We start from the raw sequence: 20,675 nt of genomic DNA, 5'->3' as shown, positions 1-20,675 counted from the left end.
AAGCCGTGGTTGCCTGGGAGGTTCATGTCATGGACAATGCGAATAATTTTTTGTGAAAAACTTATTGCTGCAGATTCTATAGTTACGCAGATGGGTTATTGGTGCAGATTGCTGGTAGATGGTTAACTTGGAGGAGTTGTGATTTTGGGGGCTGTTTAGCTTCTTGCTTGTCGTTCTTGCTTCATTTTAATTTTCCCCTGCAACTTCTCTTTATTATTAACAAAAAGCTCTCTTGAATTTGTGATATAAAAAACATCATGTTGCAACAATATGGGATACAGATTAACGAAGAATAGCTCATTATTACCCAGCACAAGCAATCAGGGAAATGATAACGTATGCGTACATGACAAATATAAACCCTGGCAAATATTCGGACCCCTCTTTTATTACTTTTTTTTTTTTTAAATTGTAGCTAGCTTTTACTGCTTTCAGAACAACACGAGCTGGTTTCATCATGAAGCTGCCGGGATCGATCGGGTCACATGGCAGATGTAATAGAAGTTTTGCCATTCTTGGTTGGATTTTTCGAATTTAGCATGCTGTCAAGTTGAATCATAAATCTGTCCATGGCCGGTCCTGGCAGGCAAAAGGGCACCACAATCCCAGTCTCACCATTCTTGTTAGTGAAAGGTATGTAGAAGCTAGCCACACCGGGGATGGCCCCTACTCCTCCTTTGGCTGGCCCACCATAAGCCGCTTTACCCCACCCAAAATCCACATCCCTAAAACCAGCACGGGTTACGTCCGACACGAGGTAGCTTCTTACCACAGTGAAATGGGGTCGCCCTCTGATCACCATTAAGTCTGCCAGCGATCTCATATACTCTTCTGTAACATCAGCTTTGGCCTTCATCACCAACTCCAATGCATATCCCAACGGGTTTTGGCACAACTTACCCGCTGTAGACATGGCCACAGGGAATGCAAAGGCATTGCCATAGTATCCAACGGGCAAGGGTGGGTTGAACTTGCCCCGTGCATTCACAACGCAAAGGATGCGAACTTCTTCCTCTGGGTCAGGCTGAAGCGCAATGGTGCGGCATCTCCACAGGCAAGCCGTTAGCACCTCAAATGTTGAACACTTGTCTTGGAGGTGGGGTGGGACAAACTTGCGGAGTGCGGAGACCTCTTTGTGCCCGAAAAAGAAAGAACGGTGAGCCATGTCATCTAGCGGGATGATAGTTCCCTTGGTGTCGGGCACCTCGTCATACTCGTGGTGTGTGCACGTCACGTGCTGTGGGTTCCTAGCACTTAGCAGCTCCCTCTGCCAAACGGGCTGCACGGATATGGAATCTGCTCCTCGTGCTACTTCACCCACGGCCTCCATAAACTGAACTAACCCGGGCGCGTCGCTCATTGTATGATTGAGACGTAGAGCTACGATGAAACCACCACACCCTAGCCGGGTCACCTAATCATGAATGTAACACCGGTTTGAGATATTCACGAGGAATGTTACTCCCATAAAGAATGAATACTTTTGTATAAGTTTTTCTTTCTCTATAAAAGTGACGCAATTATTGGTGGTCAAACTTGAGTTAATACACCACCATTATACGTTACAGTATATGATTTGATTCACTAATTCGAAAATTACTGCTATCATCATCGTGATACATGAATGAAAAACTCTATTGATCCAACATAGAAAAGAAAAAGAGAAATGCCTGACAATTCAAGACTGTCTTATTTGTGCTTATACTCTTCTTTTTTTTGGTGAACTTATGTGCTTATACCCTATTGTCTGAAGAAGAAGAAGAATAGTTCGTGAACATTTGCCTTGTTGTTATGCTTTTTTTCCTGCAAAACTAATGGGAATACAAGATTATGCGTATGTGGAAATGTTGGAGGCTTGGAGCAACTGTTTTTTTTTTCCCCCCGGTGAAAATTAGCATTGTCAATTGTAGTTAGTCAAACTTGAACCTCTTTTAAATGCATGACAGTACATGCATGTCTACCGCTATACTTGTTGTGTTAATTTTTTTTTTATTTTTATCAAACACAAACTTATCACACACACACATATATATATGAGTCCCCTTCTCCTAAGGACGACCTTAACTTAATAAAATAAGGACCTCCATTTCCCTATAGAATTTCGATGATCCAAGCCACTCAATACGTTTAGAACGTGATTTTAGGGGTACCCACGCGAAATCAGCAAAAAAAAATGACCAGAAAGGCTTCATCCGAGCAGTTTTTGTTTATATTTTATCGAACGGTTCAAATAAAAACTGCTTGGATGAAACCCTTCCCGGTCATTTTTTTTGCTAATTCCTCGCGGGTACTTTTAAAATCGCGTTCTAAACACATTGAGCGGCTCGGATCATTGAAATTCGAACGGAAATGGGAGAAATGGAGAGGTCCTTATTTTAACTAAAATAAAGACCTCCTCATTTGAAAATGACTGTGTATATATATATATATATATATATATATATATATATATATATATATATATATATATATATATATATACGGGGCGGTTCCGGAGACACTTAAAAAAACACTCCAAAATCTTAATCTCATAGTTCCCGATCAAACTTTGATGATCCGAGTCGCTCAATGTGTTCAGAACGTGATTTTAAGAGTGCCCGCGAGAAACTGACAAAAAAACTAACAGGGAAGAGCTTGATTTGAGCAATTTTTTATTGGATCGTTCAATAAAATTCAATAAAAAACTGTTCGGATGAAACCCTTCCCGGTCTTTTTTTTTTGGCTGATTTCACGCGGGCACCCTTAAAATCACATTCTGATCACATTGAGCGGCTCGGATCATCAAAATTCGATCGGAAACTATGAAGTGTTTTTTTAAAGATTTTTTTAAGTGTACCCGGAACCGCCCCGATATATATATATATATATATATATATATATATATATATATCCAATAAAAACAGTACATCAAGGAAAGAGGTAAGAATTAAGGAAACAAAATAGTCATCAAGGAAAGGTAAGAATTAATATATTGGACATATTTTTTCTTCATTTGTTACATGAGAAATAAAACAAATTAAAATTAGTGATAGCCAGCCTAGAAAATCACTGAGTTGTATCATGTGGACAACAAAAACGTGGGTACAGGCCGTACGTTGTTAGGATTTTGTCTGCTCCATTATCTCTCTCCAAATTTGAGCCGTTCAAACACGCAATGAATGGCTCGGATGCGTGAGCGGGCACCACGTGGTACCCGCTCAGCACTGAAAATTTTTCCCTTGGGGATGGAGCTCCTTCAAGAAAAAACGGTAAGGAGGGTATATATAAGTTGGATGGAGTATATGGAGGTACAGGTACATATGTGTATATATATGATATACACTTAGGATCTTAGGAATCCTGGATGGTGAGGTTGGTGCGGGACTCTAATCACACTCTAAATCTCTTGTATCTCAATTCTTTGTGATCTCTGTATCTATTGATTATTAGGGTTTTCCTGGTTCAGTTTTCCCTTGCTCGATTGTTAGGGTTTTTCCTGAATCCGAATTCGAACAATTCTATATCTGGAATCCGAACGATTTATGGTTTCACACCACCAAGGTCTTTATTTTCTATATCTCGAATCCGAACGATCCTAAGTGTATATATATATATACCTGAATAAGAAGCAAAGGGCAGTCAAGGACGCCTCCGGAGCCGGGGACATCATAAAGGAGTTGGTCCAAGCAGGGGAATGGAGGTTGAAGTGCGTCACCAAAATGGTCCAGCGTAACATCAGCATCGGCTTCGATGAACAGTACTCCTTCACCAGTACAGTCCACCATCAGCTTCCGCCCTGCTCCTAATTCCCTCAGCCGACCCGCGAATGGGTAGTACCACACCAGCGTCTTTGCGACTGCCTCTCTTATCACCTTCACGGGGTCTCTCCCTTCCATCGCTCCATCCTTGCGATAAAATTGTATGACTGGGATATGAAACCGAAGCCCTTCTTGGTCGTCGATGTCCGAGAGTGGTTTGTATTCATGAGGTGTGGACTTTGCCGGCGCCACCAACTCAGGTGTCTTCCTTCTCACTGTGAACACTAAACCAGCAGTGCTCGATACTGCCATTTTTTCTGTATGTATGTATTGTTCAAAAAGTCGATGATCTGATGGAAAACTATAGTATATACGCAGGGGAATATATGTGGTCTTGAGGAGAGTTTGAGACTTGAGTCCTAACTCTGATGAGTTGTTCTTTTGGGGTTCAAGGGGCGGAAATATATAGGGTGAGCGCGAGTGCTACGGCCATCTACTCCTCTACTGGAGTGGGGCCAATTGTTTTTATATTGTTGTTTACCTCAAAAATATGGGTTGTTGCAATTGGTTTTTTTTTTTTTTTTATAACTCAAAGTATTCGGATCAATTTCACTGTTTATTATAAAAATCCCAATAAAAGTTTGCACTGTATAGTGTTAGATATTATTAGAATTGTCAAACGATGCCTTATGGTCTGTATGGTGTCATGCTTCTTACGAAGGATTGTTTCTCATAATCTTTCGGTCTTAAATTTTCTATGATTATATCCCAACCAATAACCCAAAAAGCTTCTCTCCAAGTATACGGTAGTTGAATTAATGATTGTTGTTGCAGTGAAATTACACATTTGTAAATTTCCTTGCTGCTGCAAGCTGGGTGTTTAGAATGTCGGGTGACCTAACGAGCCTTTGTCCTTTTGCTTTTATTCTTGGTTGTGAAATGACTCATTTGTAAATTTCCTTGCTGCTGCAAGCTGGGTGTTTAGAAATTGAGGTGACCTAACGACCCTTTGTCCTTTTTGCTTTGATTCTTATGGTCGTTGTGAAAAAGCCGCTTTGTAAATTTCTTGGCTCCTGCGACCGGATTGATTGACTCAATAATTGAGCTCCAACTAGTCATTTTTTGCATTATTTTTTTTTTTACCAAACTTGAATGCATTAAAAATGGGAAGTTCCCATTGAAATAGTGTTTTACCTTATTTGGTTCAATTCTCATCTCATCTCATTTTTTTCTCTACACGTTTTTCAATATTTTTTTCTCTCTATCTCTCTCCACTTATTGCCAATCATTACATAAAAATAACTTTTAAAAAGTTGAACGAAATAAAGTGTGTATTTTGAAATAGCATTATTAGTGGGGTTCAAGTTTTCAACAAACAGTGATTAAATAAGTTGACTTCGCCCATTGCACTGAATAATTGAGGGCCCCCACCACCATTCGCGTAAGCGTGAGGAAAATTCTCAATTATCTCTCTCAACTAACACCGGAGAGAAAAACTTTTTAACAGGGCACTCTCGTAAATAAAATTTACGACGCTCCATCTTGGACGTCCAAAAGTTTTTCGGATGGTTCGAATTAAAAATTAACTATTGCCGTTAATAAATATTTATTACTAGTAATAGTTTAAAAATATATCTCAACTATTGATTACCGAAACAGACAGCTAAGAGCCTGAGATTGTGCAATCCGTGAATAACTTATTCACAATTTCGCAATGAATAAATTTCTCTCAACAAAGGAAATGCAAAAAAATGATAACTTGGTAAAGTAGAAGTTTTACTTTTTGAGCCAAAATAACCTCGTCAAATTTTGAGCCAAAACACATGTCCAAAAGACAATTGTACACTTTAGCCAGTTACTTTATGGGCGCACTGTACAGGCCTTTTTTTTTTATAAACTCTAATCCATCAAAATACTCCTTTTATTCGGAAAATTTTCGACCATTATACTACTATTTTAGAATATGACGAACACACAATAATATGATTTGAACCGCTCATATCATTGGTGTCATTAATTGGAAATATCATTCATGGAAAAAAAATATCATCTTGATTGGATATCAATATGCATCAAACAACATCGTATTTTTAAAATGACTTTTTTATTTAGGTATAGATATTTAATGAACTGGTCCGGTTTTGATCATACCATTACCAGCTCAGTGCTTAGGAATTGTTTACTACTTAAAAGTAGCTGAAGTTTTTGTGAGTTTGCATATGCATTTTGATCTTTAATCAATTAAAATATTTTTCTTTTATCCTTTTCTCCATTCATCAAGTAACAGACTGTTTTACATATGCGGTGCTCGTCGCAAATCGGACTCACAATGAGATCATCCGAAGCACTCATCTTGATTGAATATCAATAAGTATCAAATGATATTATATATTAAAATAATTATTTTGGTTAGATTATCCTGTTATAGACTCACTGTATGATTAAAAATAATTTTCCACTAAAAAAATTAGAATTTTGTAATTCGCCTCTGAATGTTGCACCAAGTCTCATCCCGCGAGCCACTTTAATTAGTTTGTAGCTAAGCTAGGAATTCTATAAAGGGGTACTTGAATATGAGTTCTTTCTTATAGGGTGCAGTAAGTTTTTTTCATCCCAGCATTTGGAACGGTTATGTTTTCATCTCAAAATTCAAATATACTCCAAAATGCCTTTGATTAAACTAAATTCCCTTATTATTGGGTACTATATAAGCCAACGAATTTTTGGATGCAAAACTAAACTTCGAGGTCCTAAGTGTGATTTTTCCGCTTGTAGTTGATATCAAATCCCTAATTAAATTCACGCTGTCCAAATACTGTTATGAGTTCATTTAAAAATATGATGGGAAAACCACCACACTATATGGACTTTCGTCGGAGAATACACCCTAGAATTTCTCGTCCTCCGTCGGCTTTGTCTTCCATCTTCTGCCCTCCATCCTCCTTTGTCTTCCATCTTCTGCCCTCCATCCTCCGTCGCTTGTCTCCCGTCCTCCATCCTCGCCGGTTGCCGTAGTCAACATCGCCGAAAAACACTGTCATCGAAGGAGAGAGAACAACTTTTAAATGGCCTGAGTTCGTAAGTACCCCAAATTCGGTTTTGCATGATTTATTGTTGTTTCAATGATTTTCCATGATTTATTTTTTATTTTTTTAATGATTTATTTGTGTGTGTTTTTCATGATTTATTGGTGTTCATAAGTACCTCCTCTAGCTCAAGTTGCCCGTACTCCAGTTCTTTCAGATAAGGAAGAAATAAACCATGTTACAATGTATGTGTGGACATATCTACGTGCATTTCATGAGGTAGAAATTTATGCTAAAACGTGGTTTGAATGATAAACATTGGTAGTGCCTCAATTGTAATGGTAAATTGGCATAAATAGAGCCCATGAAGTAGCAGCTTTGTGCCCGGGAAGCTGCTTTCTGTTTTATGTACCTATGAATCTTTGTGGCCTTTAAGGTAATTTTGAATAAGAAATAAAAAATGCAGAACTGTACTAATTCAGTTTGAATACGTGATTTGAATGAATTTGTGCTTAAATATGTCATGTTAATATATGGTAGATTTGGAAAAATTAGTCATGAAATGATTGTCATTGTTAAGCCTCAGTTTTCAAGTTTAATTTACATAAATAATTTGGGGAAAAAAACTTAAATGGTTCTTGTAGTTTAGTGTTTGTGTCAATTTGGTTCATGTAGTTTGAATTGGCTCAATTTACACTCTGTAGTTTTCATTTTGTTCCAACTAGGTCCAATTACTAACTGCCGTTAGACTCTGTTAACCCCAAACATGAATGAGCCCATTTTTTAGGGTTAAAACTATAATCTGTCATTCTCCTTTTACCCTAATATACCTCTGAATCAAAACACAAAGCCTCATTATTCCATTCTCTATTTTTTTTTCATGGCTTCCATTCTCCATTTGTCGTGCTCGGGATTTTACCTTCGACCTAAACATGTCTCGTTCGCCTTCGGGGGGGAAGGAGTGAGAGGGATTAGAGCCTAAATAAGTGATCTGATTCCTATGGATTGTAATGTGGTTCTTGAAAAGAAAGGAAAAATGAGGAATTTTGTGTTCTATAAAAGGGGTTCTGATATTTTTGAAAAATGTTTAAATTTTAGAAAATGAAGTGGGTTTTATTTTCAAAAGGGACCGAACTTTTATCAAGCTGCCTATTTATCTCTGGGTAAAGGAGAATCAAGACTTGCCATAGTTCAGGCCACAAAAGGGGTTTAGAAAAAAACTTATCTCCACCGGGCATAGAGTTTAGGTGTGTCTGGTCACCTCTTGAATATCGGAAGAATAATTCAAGTATTTTAGAAAAAAGAGCACGGACCAAAGAACTCAATTTTTAGAAAAAAAAGTGACTCCGTTTTGCTTTTTAGGAAAAGACTTTAGGTTTGCGAGGTTCGAGAAAAAAGTGTTCGGTAATTTACTAGGAAAGGGACCCAATTGTGTCTAGGGCTAACGGAGACTAACGGCAGTTAGTAATTGGACCAAATTTGAACAAAATAGAAATTACAGAGTAGAGCTTTAGCCACCTTCAAGCTTGTCTTCAAAGATTTCACTTTATCTCGCTCGGTCTTGAGGTCATCACGATAACGAGACCTCTCTGCGGAAACAAGCTCGGCCTTATTCGAAGCTCTCAGTAGAGCCTGCCCAGCCTGAAAATCGAAACGTAATACAACTAAGAAAGTCGAAACCTACAAACAAATTCAAAAGTAAGCTTACGCAAGTACAGTACAGAAGGGAATTAAAGATGTTCGGACAAACATGAACGAGATAAGCGCTTGCATGCACCAAGCTCGGCTGAAGGTCCTCAGGAACCTTCTGCATATCACGAGGAAGAGCCAGTCCTTGAAGCATTGCAACGGCCAATCCAGGCTCCATCTTCACCGAATCTTCAACATTAACAACCCTACCCTCGGCCAGGGCGTAAGAAGGAGCAAACTCTGGAATAGCAACCGGCCCAGCCGAACCAAATGACTTCTCGACAGCCTTGGAGCCACCCGCGGCTGAAGATTCGGTTTTGTCCTTGTCACTCGGATACGGTGTCGACGGCTTAGAGGGGAAAAAATCATGAGTGATCTTTTGTCTCTTCTCCACAGGCTCGGCCACATCTGAATCTTTCTGCCGAACCGCAGCACCGTCTCTAAGGTTAACACGAACGACATTTCTTCTTCCCATCTGGCTAGTGAGCTCGGGTAAGAGTGTTTGAAGAGGAATGTTCGCGCCTGAGTGCTCGGATTGCTTACTTTCCTTGAACCAAAACTCTGCCGGCTTCCTAAACGTAGGAAATTTCACTCTTGGCTCCCTTTGCTTTTTATCTCCCTTCTTCCTCTGACGCCCCTCTCCCGTTGAAAATCCACTCTTCTTGGCGACTCCTTCCCTATTGCTCGGCCCACCAGCCTCCTCCCTCCTTTTAAGCTTACCTCTGTATGATGGGTCGTAACTTAGCAGCGTCGGCGCGTCTCTGACAGCCTGAGAAAGCAAAATCTCTGTGTGCTTTTCAACAGCCAAAGACTGCTAAGTTTTTGTGATGGACCTGTGATCTGCAAATAATACAAAGATAACAAACGTCATTGAAAGAAGGGAGGACACAAGAGCAACGATAGGTTCGGCAGAAAACTGAAATTGAAGAAACTCTACCTCGAAAATCTTTTATCTTCGGAACGGCATACCGACGGTTGGAATGGTCGCCGAACTCGTAATTGCCATTTACTTCAACATAAAAATTTGCCCATTTATCAGTATCTGGCAGACCATCCACCAGTGGCGTCTTGCCCCTACGGGTGGATAAGTATCTACGCTCGATTTGGCCGTGCCTGGACATTATGTACGTATGAAAGAAGTCGGCCACGGAGAAATCCAAGTTATGAAGCTCTTTCAGAGCAATCACCGTCCTCACGATCCTATAGCTATTGATGGCAAAGTAATGGGGAACTAAGCTAAACCGAGCCAAAAGCTCCCTCAAGAACGGGTGGAGTGGAAACCGAAGGCCAGCCTCGCATATTGCCATCAACGGAACCGTGATATGCTCGGGATGGTGTTCCCTCATATCTCGAATACGGTTGCTGGCAACCTGGCTGATGACAACATCATCAGGGATATTATAGTCTCGGCAGAATCTCTCATACTCACCGGGCTCTCCGCTGAAAAAATGGGCATGGGGGCAAACCTGACCCCTCTCGTACTGGTCGGCGACCTCTCTATCTTCTGAGGGCACCTCACCTTCACCAGATCTTATTAAAGAGGTGGCCTCGGCTTGAGAATTGAATCTCGATTCGGCTTCGGCCCCTGGCCGAGGCTCGGCCTCGGAACGCGTTGACGATGTAAATGAAATCTTTGGGTCGGTATTAAACCCATCCCCGTCATACTCATAGACGCATTCGGCGTTTGAGTCACCAGAGTCGGACGATATGTTTGAAGCAATAGAAGAGATTTGGCGTCGGCTTCTGCGCCTATCCAAATATTCTCGGATGACTAAGTGACCGGAACCGTTCCCCGAGCTTTCAGAGTCGGAAGAGATGACAATGATTGGGTGAGCCAGACCTAACAAAACAAAGAAAAAGAATAATGAAAAACCTCGTCGTCGGCCAGATGGCAAGGATCTCACTTCCTTCGGCTAAACTACTAGGCCCACCCCATATCCCATCAAGACTCAAGCTCGGGAAAACGCAATTAAGCAAAGCCATCAGGCTCGGCAGACACCGTTGTCGGCCAAGCCCCAGCTTTGAAACTGAGGCTCGAAAGAACAGGATGAAGCTGAAGATGAACAGACGGTTCATCCCCAGCAAAGCACTATTCATATGGCACAAAAAATCCCAAAAAACAAAGGGGAAAGTGCATGAAAACTACTGAAAGGTGAAGAGAAATGGGAATCTGTAGGGAGGTATTCCCGAACAGGTGCAAAATGAGCCCGAGCACGGTCAACAAAGGGTCAACGCACTGTGGACCACTGATATGAGAAGTCAATGGTCCAGAGAGGTTGTACGATTCTCGGTACAATAACATGAGACGTTATTGGACCAGATACAAGGAAAGTGACATGTGATGCCACTGTTCAGATACATTGTTCGGCAAGAGAAAAGCCAAACAGAAGGAGAGCTCCTTAGAAAGGATATGGTCCAAATTGTTTCCTTAGGACCGGTTACATGTGAAGTAACTGGTCCAGACCATTTGTTCGGCTATGAGACGGCCGAACAAGGAAAGAGGTCCTGTCAGATGATGAAATAGAGGGAACATTCCGGAAGAGTCCAGAAATAGTGGTATTCCGTTAAGGAATAAGATCCCGAGAATATAGGGTCTGAGAAAGATACCCAATGAGAATGGGATGTTCGGTCAGTAATGGAAAAGAATCCTGAAAGGACTCTTTTCCATAAATTGATAAAGGAAACGAGAATCCTTGATATCCTGGGTTTCCTATACGAGTTGGGAATCCTATGGCAATAGGGATGCTTGGGCACCAAGCATCCGAATGTCTATATAAACAGAGCAAGCCTAGAGGTAAAAGGTACGCAATACACTGCAATCTTATTGCTTTCCTACTGATAATTAGGGTTTGATCATTAGTACGAAATACTAACAAAGGCATCGGAGGGCCTTTGCCACGAGAGGCAAAGGTGCGCTCACTCCTTGTCTGTTTTGCAGGATAAGGGTTTCTCTGACGAATTAGGGTTACGTTCAAGAGGCACGTGGAGCCGCTGCATTCCAGTGCTGTTCAAAGCACTACTTGAATTTATCCACCTACAATTGGCGCCGTCTGTGGGAAACGAAAGAGTTCCCTTTGAAATACGACCATGGTGGAAGTAGAGCCAGCAACGCCACACGACCCGAAGGATGTGCTAATTGGAGGAGGGGATAAGTCTCCACCCGGGGCTCCGAGAAAGCCCGAAGGAGGACACAGAAGGACCACGAGTAAGGGCCACCCCCTTACTATCCATGGCAACTCCAGAAATAGAGATGGAGAGACGGCATCGAAGTCCACGAGAAGGACTAAATCCCATCGAGGGGATGAATCGATTGCACACTCCAGGAGTATATACCGTAGCGAAGACGTTCTTGACAAGAAGAGACAAGAAATCGAGGAGTATGCTCGTTTGATCAAAAAACGAGAACATGAGATCAGAGAATTAGAGAGAATCAGAGAACATCCGGAGGACTCTGGACTATCTCGAAGAAATTCTAAAGGCAGTGAATACGCTTTGGTACAGTACCAAGAGGCTCCTTCACGAGGAAGGAGGAGCAGAAGCAGAAGTCTGACCCCGAGGCGACGTAAAACTTCTCCACGAAAAGGGAGGAGCAGGATCCGAACACCCGAGCGAAGGAGGATATCTCCAAGAAAGAGGAGAAGCAGAGGTCAGAGTTCTACCCCCGAAGAAGAAGGGAGTAGAAAACATCATAGGGACAGGTACGAGAGGCCTGATTCCGATTGGGAACGAACTAGATCCAAGAAAGGACCAGAGGATGAAGCCGTGACTGCACGGGAAGCAGCACGGAAAGCACTGCAGAATATAGCATCCTCCCCTTTTGCAAGAAAGTTACACGAGGCTAGATTGCCGACCAGGGTAAAGCACGGGACATTCATCCTCTACGAGACAGACGCTGATCCCGTGGCCCATATACAGCATTACCAGCAAGCGATGTTTATGCATGAAGGGGATGATGCAATCATGTGCAAAATGTTCCCGTCGAGTTTGGGGAAGGTTGCTCTGTCCTGGTTCCACAAACTGGGCTCGCGCTCCATCCGAACATGGGTGCAATTGGCCGAGGAATTCACTGCACGGTTCTTGACGAGCAGGAAAGCTCCCAAGACCTTTGAGAGTCTTTCTTTTATGAAACAAGGAGAGGACGAGCCGATCAGAACTTATGCAAAGAAGTACTGGGAAACCTTCAACGAAATTGAAGGATGTAGTGAAGAGTACGCTATAGCCACGTTCAAAACGGGTTTACCTGTTCGGGGGGAACTGCGTAAATCTCTAAACATGAGTCCCGTGCAGACATTGGCAAAACTAATGGAAAGGATTGAGCAGCACGCCAGGAACGAGGATGACATCCTACGAGAGGATGGAAAGTTGGCCGCCGAGCAAGCGAAGGGGCCTATAAAGAAAGTTGACAAGCCAGAGCCCAAAACTTATCGTGAAAGGAAAGATTATGGGCAGGCGAAGAAAGAGCAGTACAAGGATAAACAAGCTCCGGATCCCAAGTCATTCTTTTCAATAAACACGGTTTGGAAAAAGCCCATTTACAGGATTCTTTATCGAATAAAGAATCAACCATACTTCAAATGGCCCCCAACCCTTGGTGGGAATAAAGATGCAAAACGTGCTACGAATCAGCACTGCAGTTACCATAAGGATTGGGGTCACATGACAGAGGACTGTGAGATGTTTAAATGACATCTTGATGATTTGGTCTCACGAGGTTACCTTAAAGAGTTTATCCAAGAGGATTCCAAGGATAAAGACAAGGCAATGGAATTGGATTACGAACAGATTCCAAAAGGGGTAATCCATATGATACATGGATTAGCCGAACCTTATACGAGAAATGAGGTGAGATTGCTTCAGAGACAAGTGAAACATGACCAACATGTAATGCAGTTGGGAAAGAAAAGAGGGCGCAACGAAAGGGCAAGTAACGAGGGCATAGTTTTTACTGATGAAGATCTGGGAGGAGTCCAGGTACCGCATAATGATGCTTTGGTCATAACCCTACGAGTTGGGGAATATGATATGGAAAGAATCCTGGTAGATTCAGGGAGTTGCACCGAAGTGCTATACTATGATGCATTTAAGAAACTGGGACTCACACAACAAGATTTGGTACAATCAGTGACTCCATTGGTCGGATTTGGAGCAGGAGCAGTTTGGCCCTTAGGCAAGGTAACCCTGCCTATTCGGGCTGGGACAGTGGTGCTACGAACCGACTTCCTAGTGGTGGATGTACCATCTTCCTATAACGTGATTATAGGGAGAACATGGTTGCACAAGATGAGGGCAGTCTCTTCAACTTTCCATCAGATAGTGAAGTTCCCAGGGTCAAATGGGATTGAGCACATTAAAGGTAACCAAAAGGTAGCTCAACAATGTTTGGTATCCATCATAAAAAAGGTCCATAATGCCCACCATGTTAATACTGTGGAAATTCCGGATCTGCCGACCATTGAGGATATTGGAAAAGACCCCACCGAAAGGGTGGTTGAGGGTTTGAAGAAAACACTGATCAAAGAGACTGATCCAGATAGGTACTTTCTAATTGGGGAATCATTGCCAGAAGAGGAAGAGAACGAACTGATTAGTTTTTTGAAAACTTATGTCGATGTATTTGCTTGGACACCAGAGGAGATGCCTGGGGTGAATGCAGATGTAATCTGCCATCATTTGAATATAGATCCACAGCATAAACCGGTCATTCAAAAGAAACGAAGGGCAGCCGTACAGTACGTTGACGCTGTAATTGAAGAAGTGGATCACTTGTTGGAAGCCAGGGCAATAAGGGAAGTTTATTATCCAGAGTGGCTATCAAATACCGTTGTCGTCAAGAAAAAGAACGGAAAATGGCGCGTATGTGTTGACTTCACAGATTTAAACAAGGCGTGTCCTAAAGACAGTTTTCCTCTTCCAAGGATTGACCAGTTGGTTGATGCAACAGCGGGATATGGACGGATGAGTTTTCTCGATGCATATCGAGGATACCATCAAATTGCAATGTTTAGGCCGGATCAGGAGAAGACGTCTTTTATTACACCACGAGGGTTGTACTGTTATAATGTCATGCCTTTTGGATTGAAGAATGCAGGGGCAACGTATCAGAGACTGGCAACCATCATGTTCAGAAAATTGCTCGGCAAAACTATGGAGGTTTACATAGATGACATGGTGGTGAAAAGCAAGTCTGGGCAAGGCCATATTGCAGATTTGAGAGAAGCTTTCGAGATTTTGAGGAAATACAAGTTGAAACTCAACGCCTCGAAGTGTGCGTTTGGAGTCGGCTCTGGAAAGTTTTTGGGCCATCTTGTAACTCAAAGGGGAATAGAGGCAAATCCCGACCAGATAAAAGCCTTACAGAATCTGGAAAGTCCTCGGACAACGAAAGAAGTCCAACGTTTAACTGGGATGGCAGCGGCTCTTAATCGATTTATTAGCCGATCAAGTGACAAGTGCAGACCTTTCTTTCAGTTATTGAAGAAAAGGGAAGGGTTCGAGTGGGGAGCAGAATGTGAACAAGCCTTTCAGGATCTGAAGGGGTATTTGGCCTCTCCTCCCCTTCTTTCGACTCCAGAAACAGGTGAGTCTCTGATTTTATACTTAGCTGTTTCTGAGCATGCTGTAAGTGCAGTACTTTTAAGAGATAAGGGATCCGAGCAAATCCCAGTTTATTATGTGAGCAAAACTTTGTTAGATGCCGAAACAAGGTATTTGCCCCTCGAGAAATTGGTCCTAGCACTAAGGACAGCGACTAGAAAATTGCCACATTATTTCCAGAGCCATAAAGTTGTGGTCTACACCGAGTTCCCATTAAAATCACTGCTCCGAAAGGCAGATTTCTCGGGAAGGATCTCAACTTGGTCCGTTGAGTTGAGCCAATATGAAATCGACTATCAGCCGCGCACAGCAATCAAAGGCCAGGTGTTGGCGGATTTTGTGGCAGAGTTCTCACCTGCGGTTGCACCTCTGCCTCCTACGAGAAAGGAGTGTGAAGCAAAGTCTCCTGTAACGAAGAAACAGGCATTAGCCGAACAAGATCCCCTGGAATGGAAGCTGTTTGTTGATGGATCAGCTTGCAACACCGGTTCAGGAATTGGAGTTGTGCTTTTGCCCCCTGAAAGGTCAATGTTAGAATTATCTGTTCGGCTAGGGTTCAGTGCATCAAATAATGTGGCAGAGTATGAGGCACTCTTAGCTGGTTTGAGAAGTGCAAAAACCCTAAAAGCTGAACGAGTTAGGGTGTATTCTGATTCACAGCTCGTGGTCCATCAACTGTCCGGGCAATATGAAACCCGGAGCGAGAAGATGGCGGCATATGTACAGGTGACCAGAGATCTACTTGATACCTTCGAAAGGGTGTATATTGAACAGATAAGTTCTGGGAAGAATGCTCATGCAGATTCATTGGCATGGTTAGCCGCAGCTGTGCCATCTGAGTTTAAAAGAAAAATAGCCGTAGAGTATTTGGCTGAGCCGAGCATTGGCAGAAGTGTAGAGATGGTCTTGGACGTGAACCAAGGACCAAGTTGGATGGACCCAATAGTGGAGTTTTTACGAGATGAAGTACTCCCTTTGGACAAAAAGGAGGCACATAAAATCAGAACCAAATATGCTCGGTTCTGGTTATCCCCAGAGGGAAAACTATATAGGAAGTCTTTTACAGGACCCTACTTGCTTTGTGTGCATCCTGAGATGGTGCAAAAGTTCCTCCACGAAATTCACGAGGGGACTTGTGGAAGCCATGCTGGTGATCGGTCCATAGCCCACCGAGCAATCACCCAGGGGTATTGGTGGCCGTACATGCAAGAAGATGCTAAGGTGTACGTAAAAATTTGTGAGAAGTGTCAGAAATTTTCACCAATGATTCGAACACCAGCCGAGGACCTGGTGCCGCTGACAAGTCCCTGGCCGTTTGCTCAATGGGGAATGGACATAGTGGGTCCACTACACAAAGCAACTGGGAATCGAAAATTCCTATTAGTTGCAACAGATTACTTCACTAAATGGATTGAGGCTGAGCCGTTGGCCAAGATTACTGAACCTATGATAGAAAGGTTTGTGTGGAAAAGCATTATAACTCGCTTTGGGGTACCCTATTCGTTGATTACAGACAATGGGTCGCAATTTCAGAAGAAATTCAAAACTTTCTGTGCCCAGTATGGGATAAGAAATTATTACTCGACTCCAGCCTACCCTCAAAGCAACGGACAAGCAGAGGCTTCGAATAAAACAATCCTTGATGGGATTAAGAAACGTTTGGATAAAGCAAAGGGGAAATGGCCCGATGAATTGCCATTGGTCCTATGGGCATACCGAACAACGCCTAGGAGGTCTACGGGAGAGACCCCCTATTCATTAGCATATGGAACGGAGGCTGTTATTCCATTAGAGATAGGTCTGCCGACCAACAGGACCACTTTGGTTGAAAGTGGAGGAAATGACAGAGCCTTGGAGATTGAGTTAGACTTTGCCGAGGAACGACGAGAACGGGCCTTGGTGCACTTGGCCTCATACCAAGAGCAGCTCATCAAAAGTTATAACAAGAATGTACACCCACGAGAGTTTGGTGTTGGAGACCTTGTGCTACGAAAAGTGCTCGGCAATACTAAAGTGGCTAATGAGGGAAAGCTAGGGGCAAATTGGGAAGGCCCATATCGAGTTACAGAAATCGCGGGCATTGGGGCTTATCGATTGGCGGACTTGGACGGGAACCCAGTGCCAAGACCTTGGAATGTCCATAATCTGAGAAAGTTTTTTATATGAATAAATTTTTATTTTTGCACATCGTGATTGTGTGAGAGTTACGAATAAAACTCTCTTATGTTCTATTTTTGTTCTTTTAGCTACAAGGGGTACGAGTAGCGCCCTCTTGAGTTTTACAGTTTATGAATGATCGTTACTTTCTTAGTATAAACTGCAGTTCTCATGGTATTTGTTTTGAATACGAAACTACGAAATTGGTTTCCCTCATTCGTATTGGGGAGCAGGGTATAGGATATCCATTTAAAATACGTGACACTTGAACACAAGTTCGAAACACTTGTGTAAAAATTTCAAACATTTAAGTACGTGAAACTTAAAAACACAAGTTTAAGTACGTGCAACTTAAACTCAAGTTTAAGTACGTGAAACATTAATCACTGCTTATCAACTTTTAAGTACGTGACACTTAAACACAAGTTCGAAATACTTGTGTAAGTTGAAACACAAGTTCGAAATACTTGTGTAAATTTCAAACATTTAAGTACGTGAAACTTAAAAGTTTAAAGTACGTGAAACTTAAACTCTACGAGAATATGCACAAACTTGGAAGCATACGAATATATGCATAAAAGTACGTGAAACTTTTAAATACGTGAAACGAATTAAGTTCGAAATACTTAAACATCTTAAAACATCCATGTCAGAAACATGTGGACAAGGTATCTTGACAGGAGTAATTTAAAAACCAGATGTACAGAGCGACAGAGCTCATTCATCTTCTGTGAGATCTTGGATAGCTGCAGGAGTAATTGTAGGAACTACTGGAGCAGCCAGCTCTTCTGTGGGATTTTCATCTTCAATAGGACCACCACTGGCTTCCTTCTGGCCAGGATTGGTCATATCAATCTGAGGCTCCACTTCAGGAACAGGTTGCTCAGCCGACACGTTCACCACCTGTTCCTCAATCATCTCCTCTGCAATATCCTCCTCCTGATCATCAGCTGCTGCGCTTGGAAGCTCAATGTTGGTCCAAAGTGGAGATGACTCAGGAATCTCTGCTTTTTCAAGGCAGGCCCTTCAAGACGCCACCCAAACTTGATCCTGAATTCCAGGCATCTGGTTTGTGTAGCTCTCTGTGGCAACTTTGATTCCTTCGTTATATCCCTTTTCAAAGGCAGCCTTGGCTTCATTCTGGGACGTCTCGAGCTCCTTCAAAGTCTGGGCAAGACTGTCCTCAGTCCCCTTCAATTGTCCCTTCAGTCCATCTGCAACCCCCTGGGCCTGGTTCCTTTCTCTCTCAAGCCTGATGATGGTACGTTGGAGCTTGGAGTTTTCACTGACAAGTTTTGCTCGTTGGGGCTCTGATTGGCTAAGTTTTTGAGCCATGGCCACCATTTTTTGCATCACCTGGAAACATTCAAAACAATTGTGATAAACATAACTGTTAAGTTCTGTGTACACTATGATCACAAAAAGGAATTTTACCTTGGCGTTGTGGGACATGAAGGAACTGAGAAGATTGTCTGGAGACATTGCAACTTCTTTTTGCATGTCCCCAGGCAACAAAAAGGCCTGGGACAATGCAAGGGCAGTCCCTTCGGTCTCGACAGTGTCCCGAGCAGTGATAGCTCGGTTCCCATGAGAGAAGGAGGGAGCCCATATTGGAGCAGGAGACGAGGAGGAAGGTGGGGGTCTTTCTTGAGGCTGTTCCACCCGTTGACGTTTCTCTCTGTGGATGGCCTCGATTTCTTCTAGGGAAAAGCCAGGAGGAGCATCAGTCTGAGTCTGAATGCGGCGGCCACGACCTTGGCCACCTTGGCCCCGAGCAGCGCCACGGCCTCGACCAGGTAAGGTGAGAAGACTCCCTAAATCAATTGGCTGGTTCATTGTTGGAGGTGAAGACGTGTAACCGCTGGAAGAAGAACTTGATGTGGGACTGGAGGCTTCTTCGGCAAGGGGAATTGGTTCATCGGAGATTGGGGGTGTCCGAGAACGCCTTTCTTCGGGAACAGGTCTTGAAGGACCAGCCGCTGCAAGGTTGTCCGCTGCTCGGGTACGCCGATCAATAAACCCCCCGTATGACGCTTTGTAACTCAGCAGAACCTGAGCCGCTCTTGCTCGGCCAGCAAGGTAAGTCCCTTCGCCGTTGAAAGCAAGTGCTCGCTTGATATCAGCTACGTGCACTTGAGGGGTTATGATATTATAACCCCGGTTAATGTTTGAAGCTGCAGCCGAGCAAAGCATAAATAATTAGAAAGCATGAAAAAGCTTTTCCTATGAAAAAGGACAAGAATTTGAAATTAGGGGAAAGCACTAACGTGGGCTCCCGAATACATGAGGAGCGTGAAAACCAATCACTTGGCCGTCCTCATCTCTGGGTTCGAAGTTGCCCGTGACAATCAGGAAGTCGTCGTCATCCCCTCGAGCAGAGTCAGGGAGTTCAAGGACTAGCTTTTTTCTAGAATCCCTACTTTTTAGATAATAAGTAAGGGCATCCCCAGTTCTGGAAATACTGTATAGATGGTGAATATCATACAGGCCTAGCGAAGTCCCTAACATTTGGTTTAAGGTATTTATGCCCATAACTACCCTGAAGAAATTAGCAGAAACCTGCATTGGCGAAAGCCTGTAATACGCTAAGACTTGGCGGAGCAGAGGGGCTAGGGGAAACCTAACTCCACCTTCAACGACGGCTACTACTGGAATATGAAGGGTGTCAAAATTGAAGCTTTCACGAATGGCATCCTCAGGAGCCAAAACAGTAGCAACGTTGTCAGGAATCCCATATCGAGATCTGAAACTAGCCATGGCTTGAGGAGTATTACAGTGCCTTCGGAATCTACCCATTACCAGATAGGATTTTGGAAATTCTATGAAGTATAAAGCAATGGGGACAATGAAACCCTAAACTGCGGTTGAAAACAATCCACTAGAGAAATGGAGTTGTAAGAAGAAGAAATGATGACTTACGAGAATAGTCGATGGAATCCTTAAAAGAAGAGGTCTTGAGACGATGAACAGAGCTTCAATGGCGGGCGAACGCTTGAACAGTCTTTTCTTCTGCAGAGGGAGTCTAAGGGGAAGATTGGGGTGTTTTGAAAAATGGGACGAAAACCCAAAAATACCCCAAAAGTGGGTGGCGTACGTGAAACGTCATCCCAGACGCCGTTTGAGCGTTCCGTTTTCCCATAAACACGTCAGCTCGTATTTAATGGAACGCAATACGATGATCGACGCGTGTAAAGGTTAGGGCTAAAAGCCTGTGACGGCCACAAGAAAAGATGATTTTTTCTTAAGCAAAGTGATGAAACATTGCACCAATATGTGAAATAGGGTGCAGAAACAAAGTGAATTTGTTCGGTTAAAAGCTTTACTCGTCATCTGAGTAAAATATAAACGAGCAAAGCTGGGGAGCAATTGTAGGGAGGTATTCCCGAACAGGTGCAAAATGAGCCCGAGCACGGTCAACAAAGGGTCAACGCACTGTGGACCACTGATATGAGAAGTCAATGGTCCAGAGAGG

The 20,675-nt window shown here is 42.9% G+C and overlaps 2 protein-coding genes across 2 annotated transcripts; both read right to left on the bottom strand.

Moving 5' to 3' along the window:
* Positions 1-276: 276 nt before the first annotated feature.
* LOC131301763 (benzyl alcohol O-benzoyltransferase-like) lies at positions 277-4,227 on the bottom strand. The gene is made up of 2 exons (XM_058328172.1): positions 3,597-4,227; positions 277-1,414 (listed from the first exon to the last, which is right to left on the bottom strand). The coding sequence occupies exons 1-2, from the start codon at positions 4,047-4,049 to the stop codon at positions 482-484; spliced, it is 1,386 nt and encodes a 461-aa protein (XP_058184155.1). The 5' UTR covers positions 4,050-4,227; the 3' UTR covers positions 277-481.
* Positions 4,228-18,154: 13,927 nt separating this feature from the next.
* LOC131299915 (uncharacterized) lies at positions 18,155-19,039 on the bottom strand. Its single transcript, XM_058325487.1, has 2 exons — positions 18,638-19,039; positions 18,155-18,559 (listed from the first exon to the last, which is right to left on the bottom strand). Exons 1-2 carry the CDS (start codon positions 19,037-19,039, stop codon positions 18,230-18,232), a joined length of 732 nt encoding a protein of 243 aa, XP_058181470.1. The 3' UTR covers positions 18,155-18,229.
* Positions 19,040-20,675: the final 1,636 nt, after the last annotated feature.

The sequence above is a fragment of the Rhododendron vialii genome, chromosome 9a, assembly GCF_030253575.1.
Source record: "Rhododendron vialii isolate Sample 1 chromosome 9a, ASM3025357v1".
Taxonomy (NCBI): Eukaryota; Viridiplantae; Streptophyta; class Magnoliopsida; order Ericales; family Ericaceae; genus Rhododendron; species Rhododendron vialii.
Note: the sequence above shows the minus strand (reverse complement) of the source record. Positions and strands in the feature narration are given on the sequence as shown.

Bases quoted from the DNA above. Each gene is read 5' to 3' on its own strand.
- LOC131299915 (XM_058325487.1), bottom strand. From the start codon at position 19,039: ATGAACCAGCCAATTGATTTAGGGAGTCTTCTCACCTTACCTGGTCGA. The intron at 18,560-18,637 runs GTAAAATTCCTT...GAATGTTTCCAG, and splicing joins TCATGTCCCACAACGCCAAG to GTGATGCAAAAAATGGTGGC.
- LOC131301763 (XM_058328172.1), bottom strand. From the start codon at position 4,049: ATGGCAGTATCGAGCACTGCTGGTTTAGTGTTCACAGTGAGAAGGAAG. The intron at 1,415-3,596 runs GTATATATATAT...ATTCATGATTAG, and splicing joins GCCCTTTGCTTCTTATTCAG to GTGACCCGGCTAGGGTGTGG.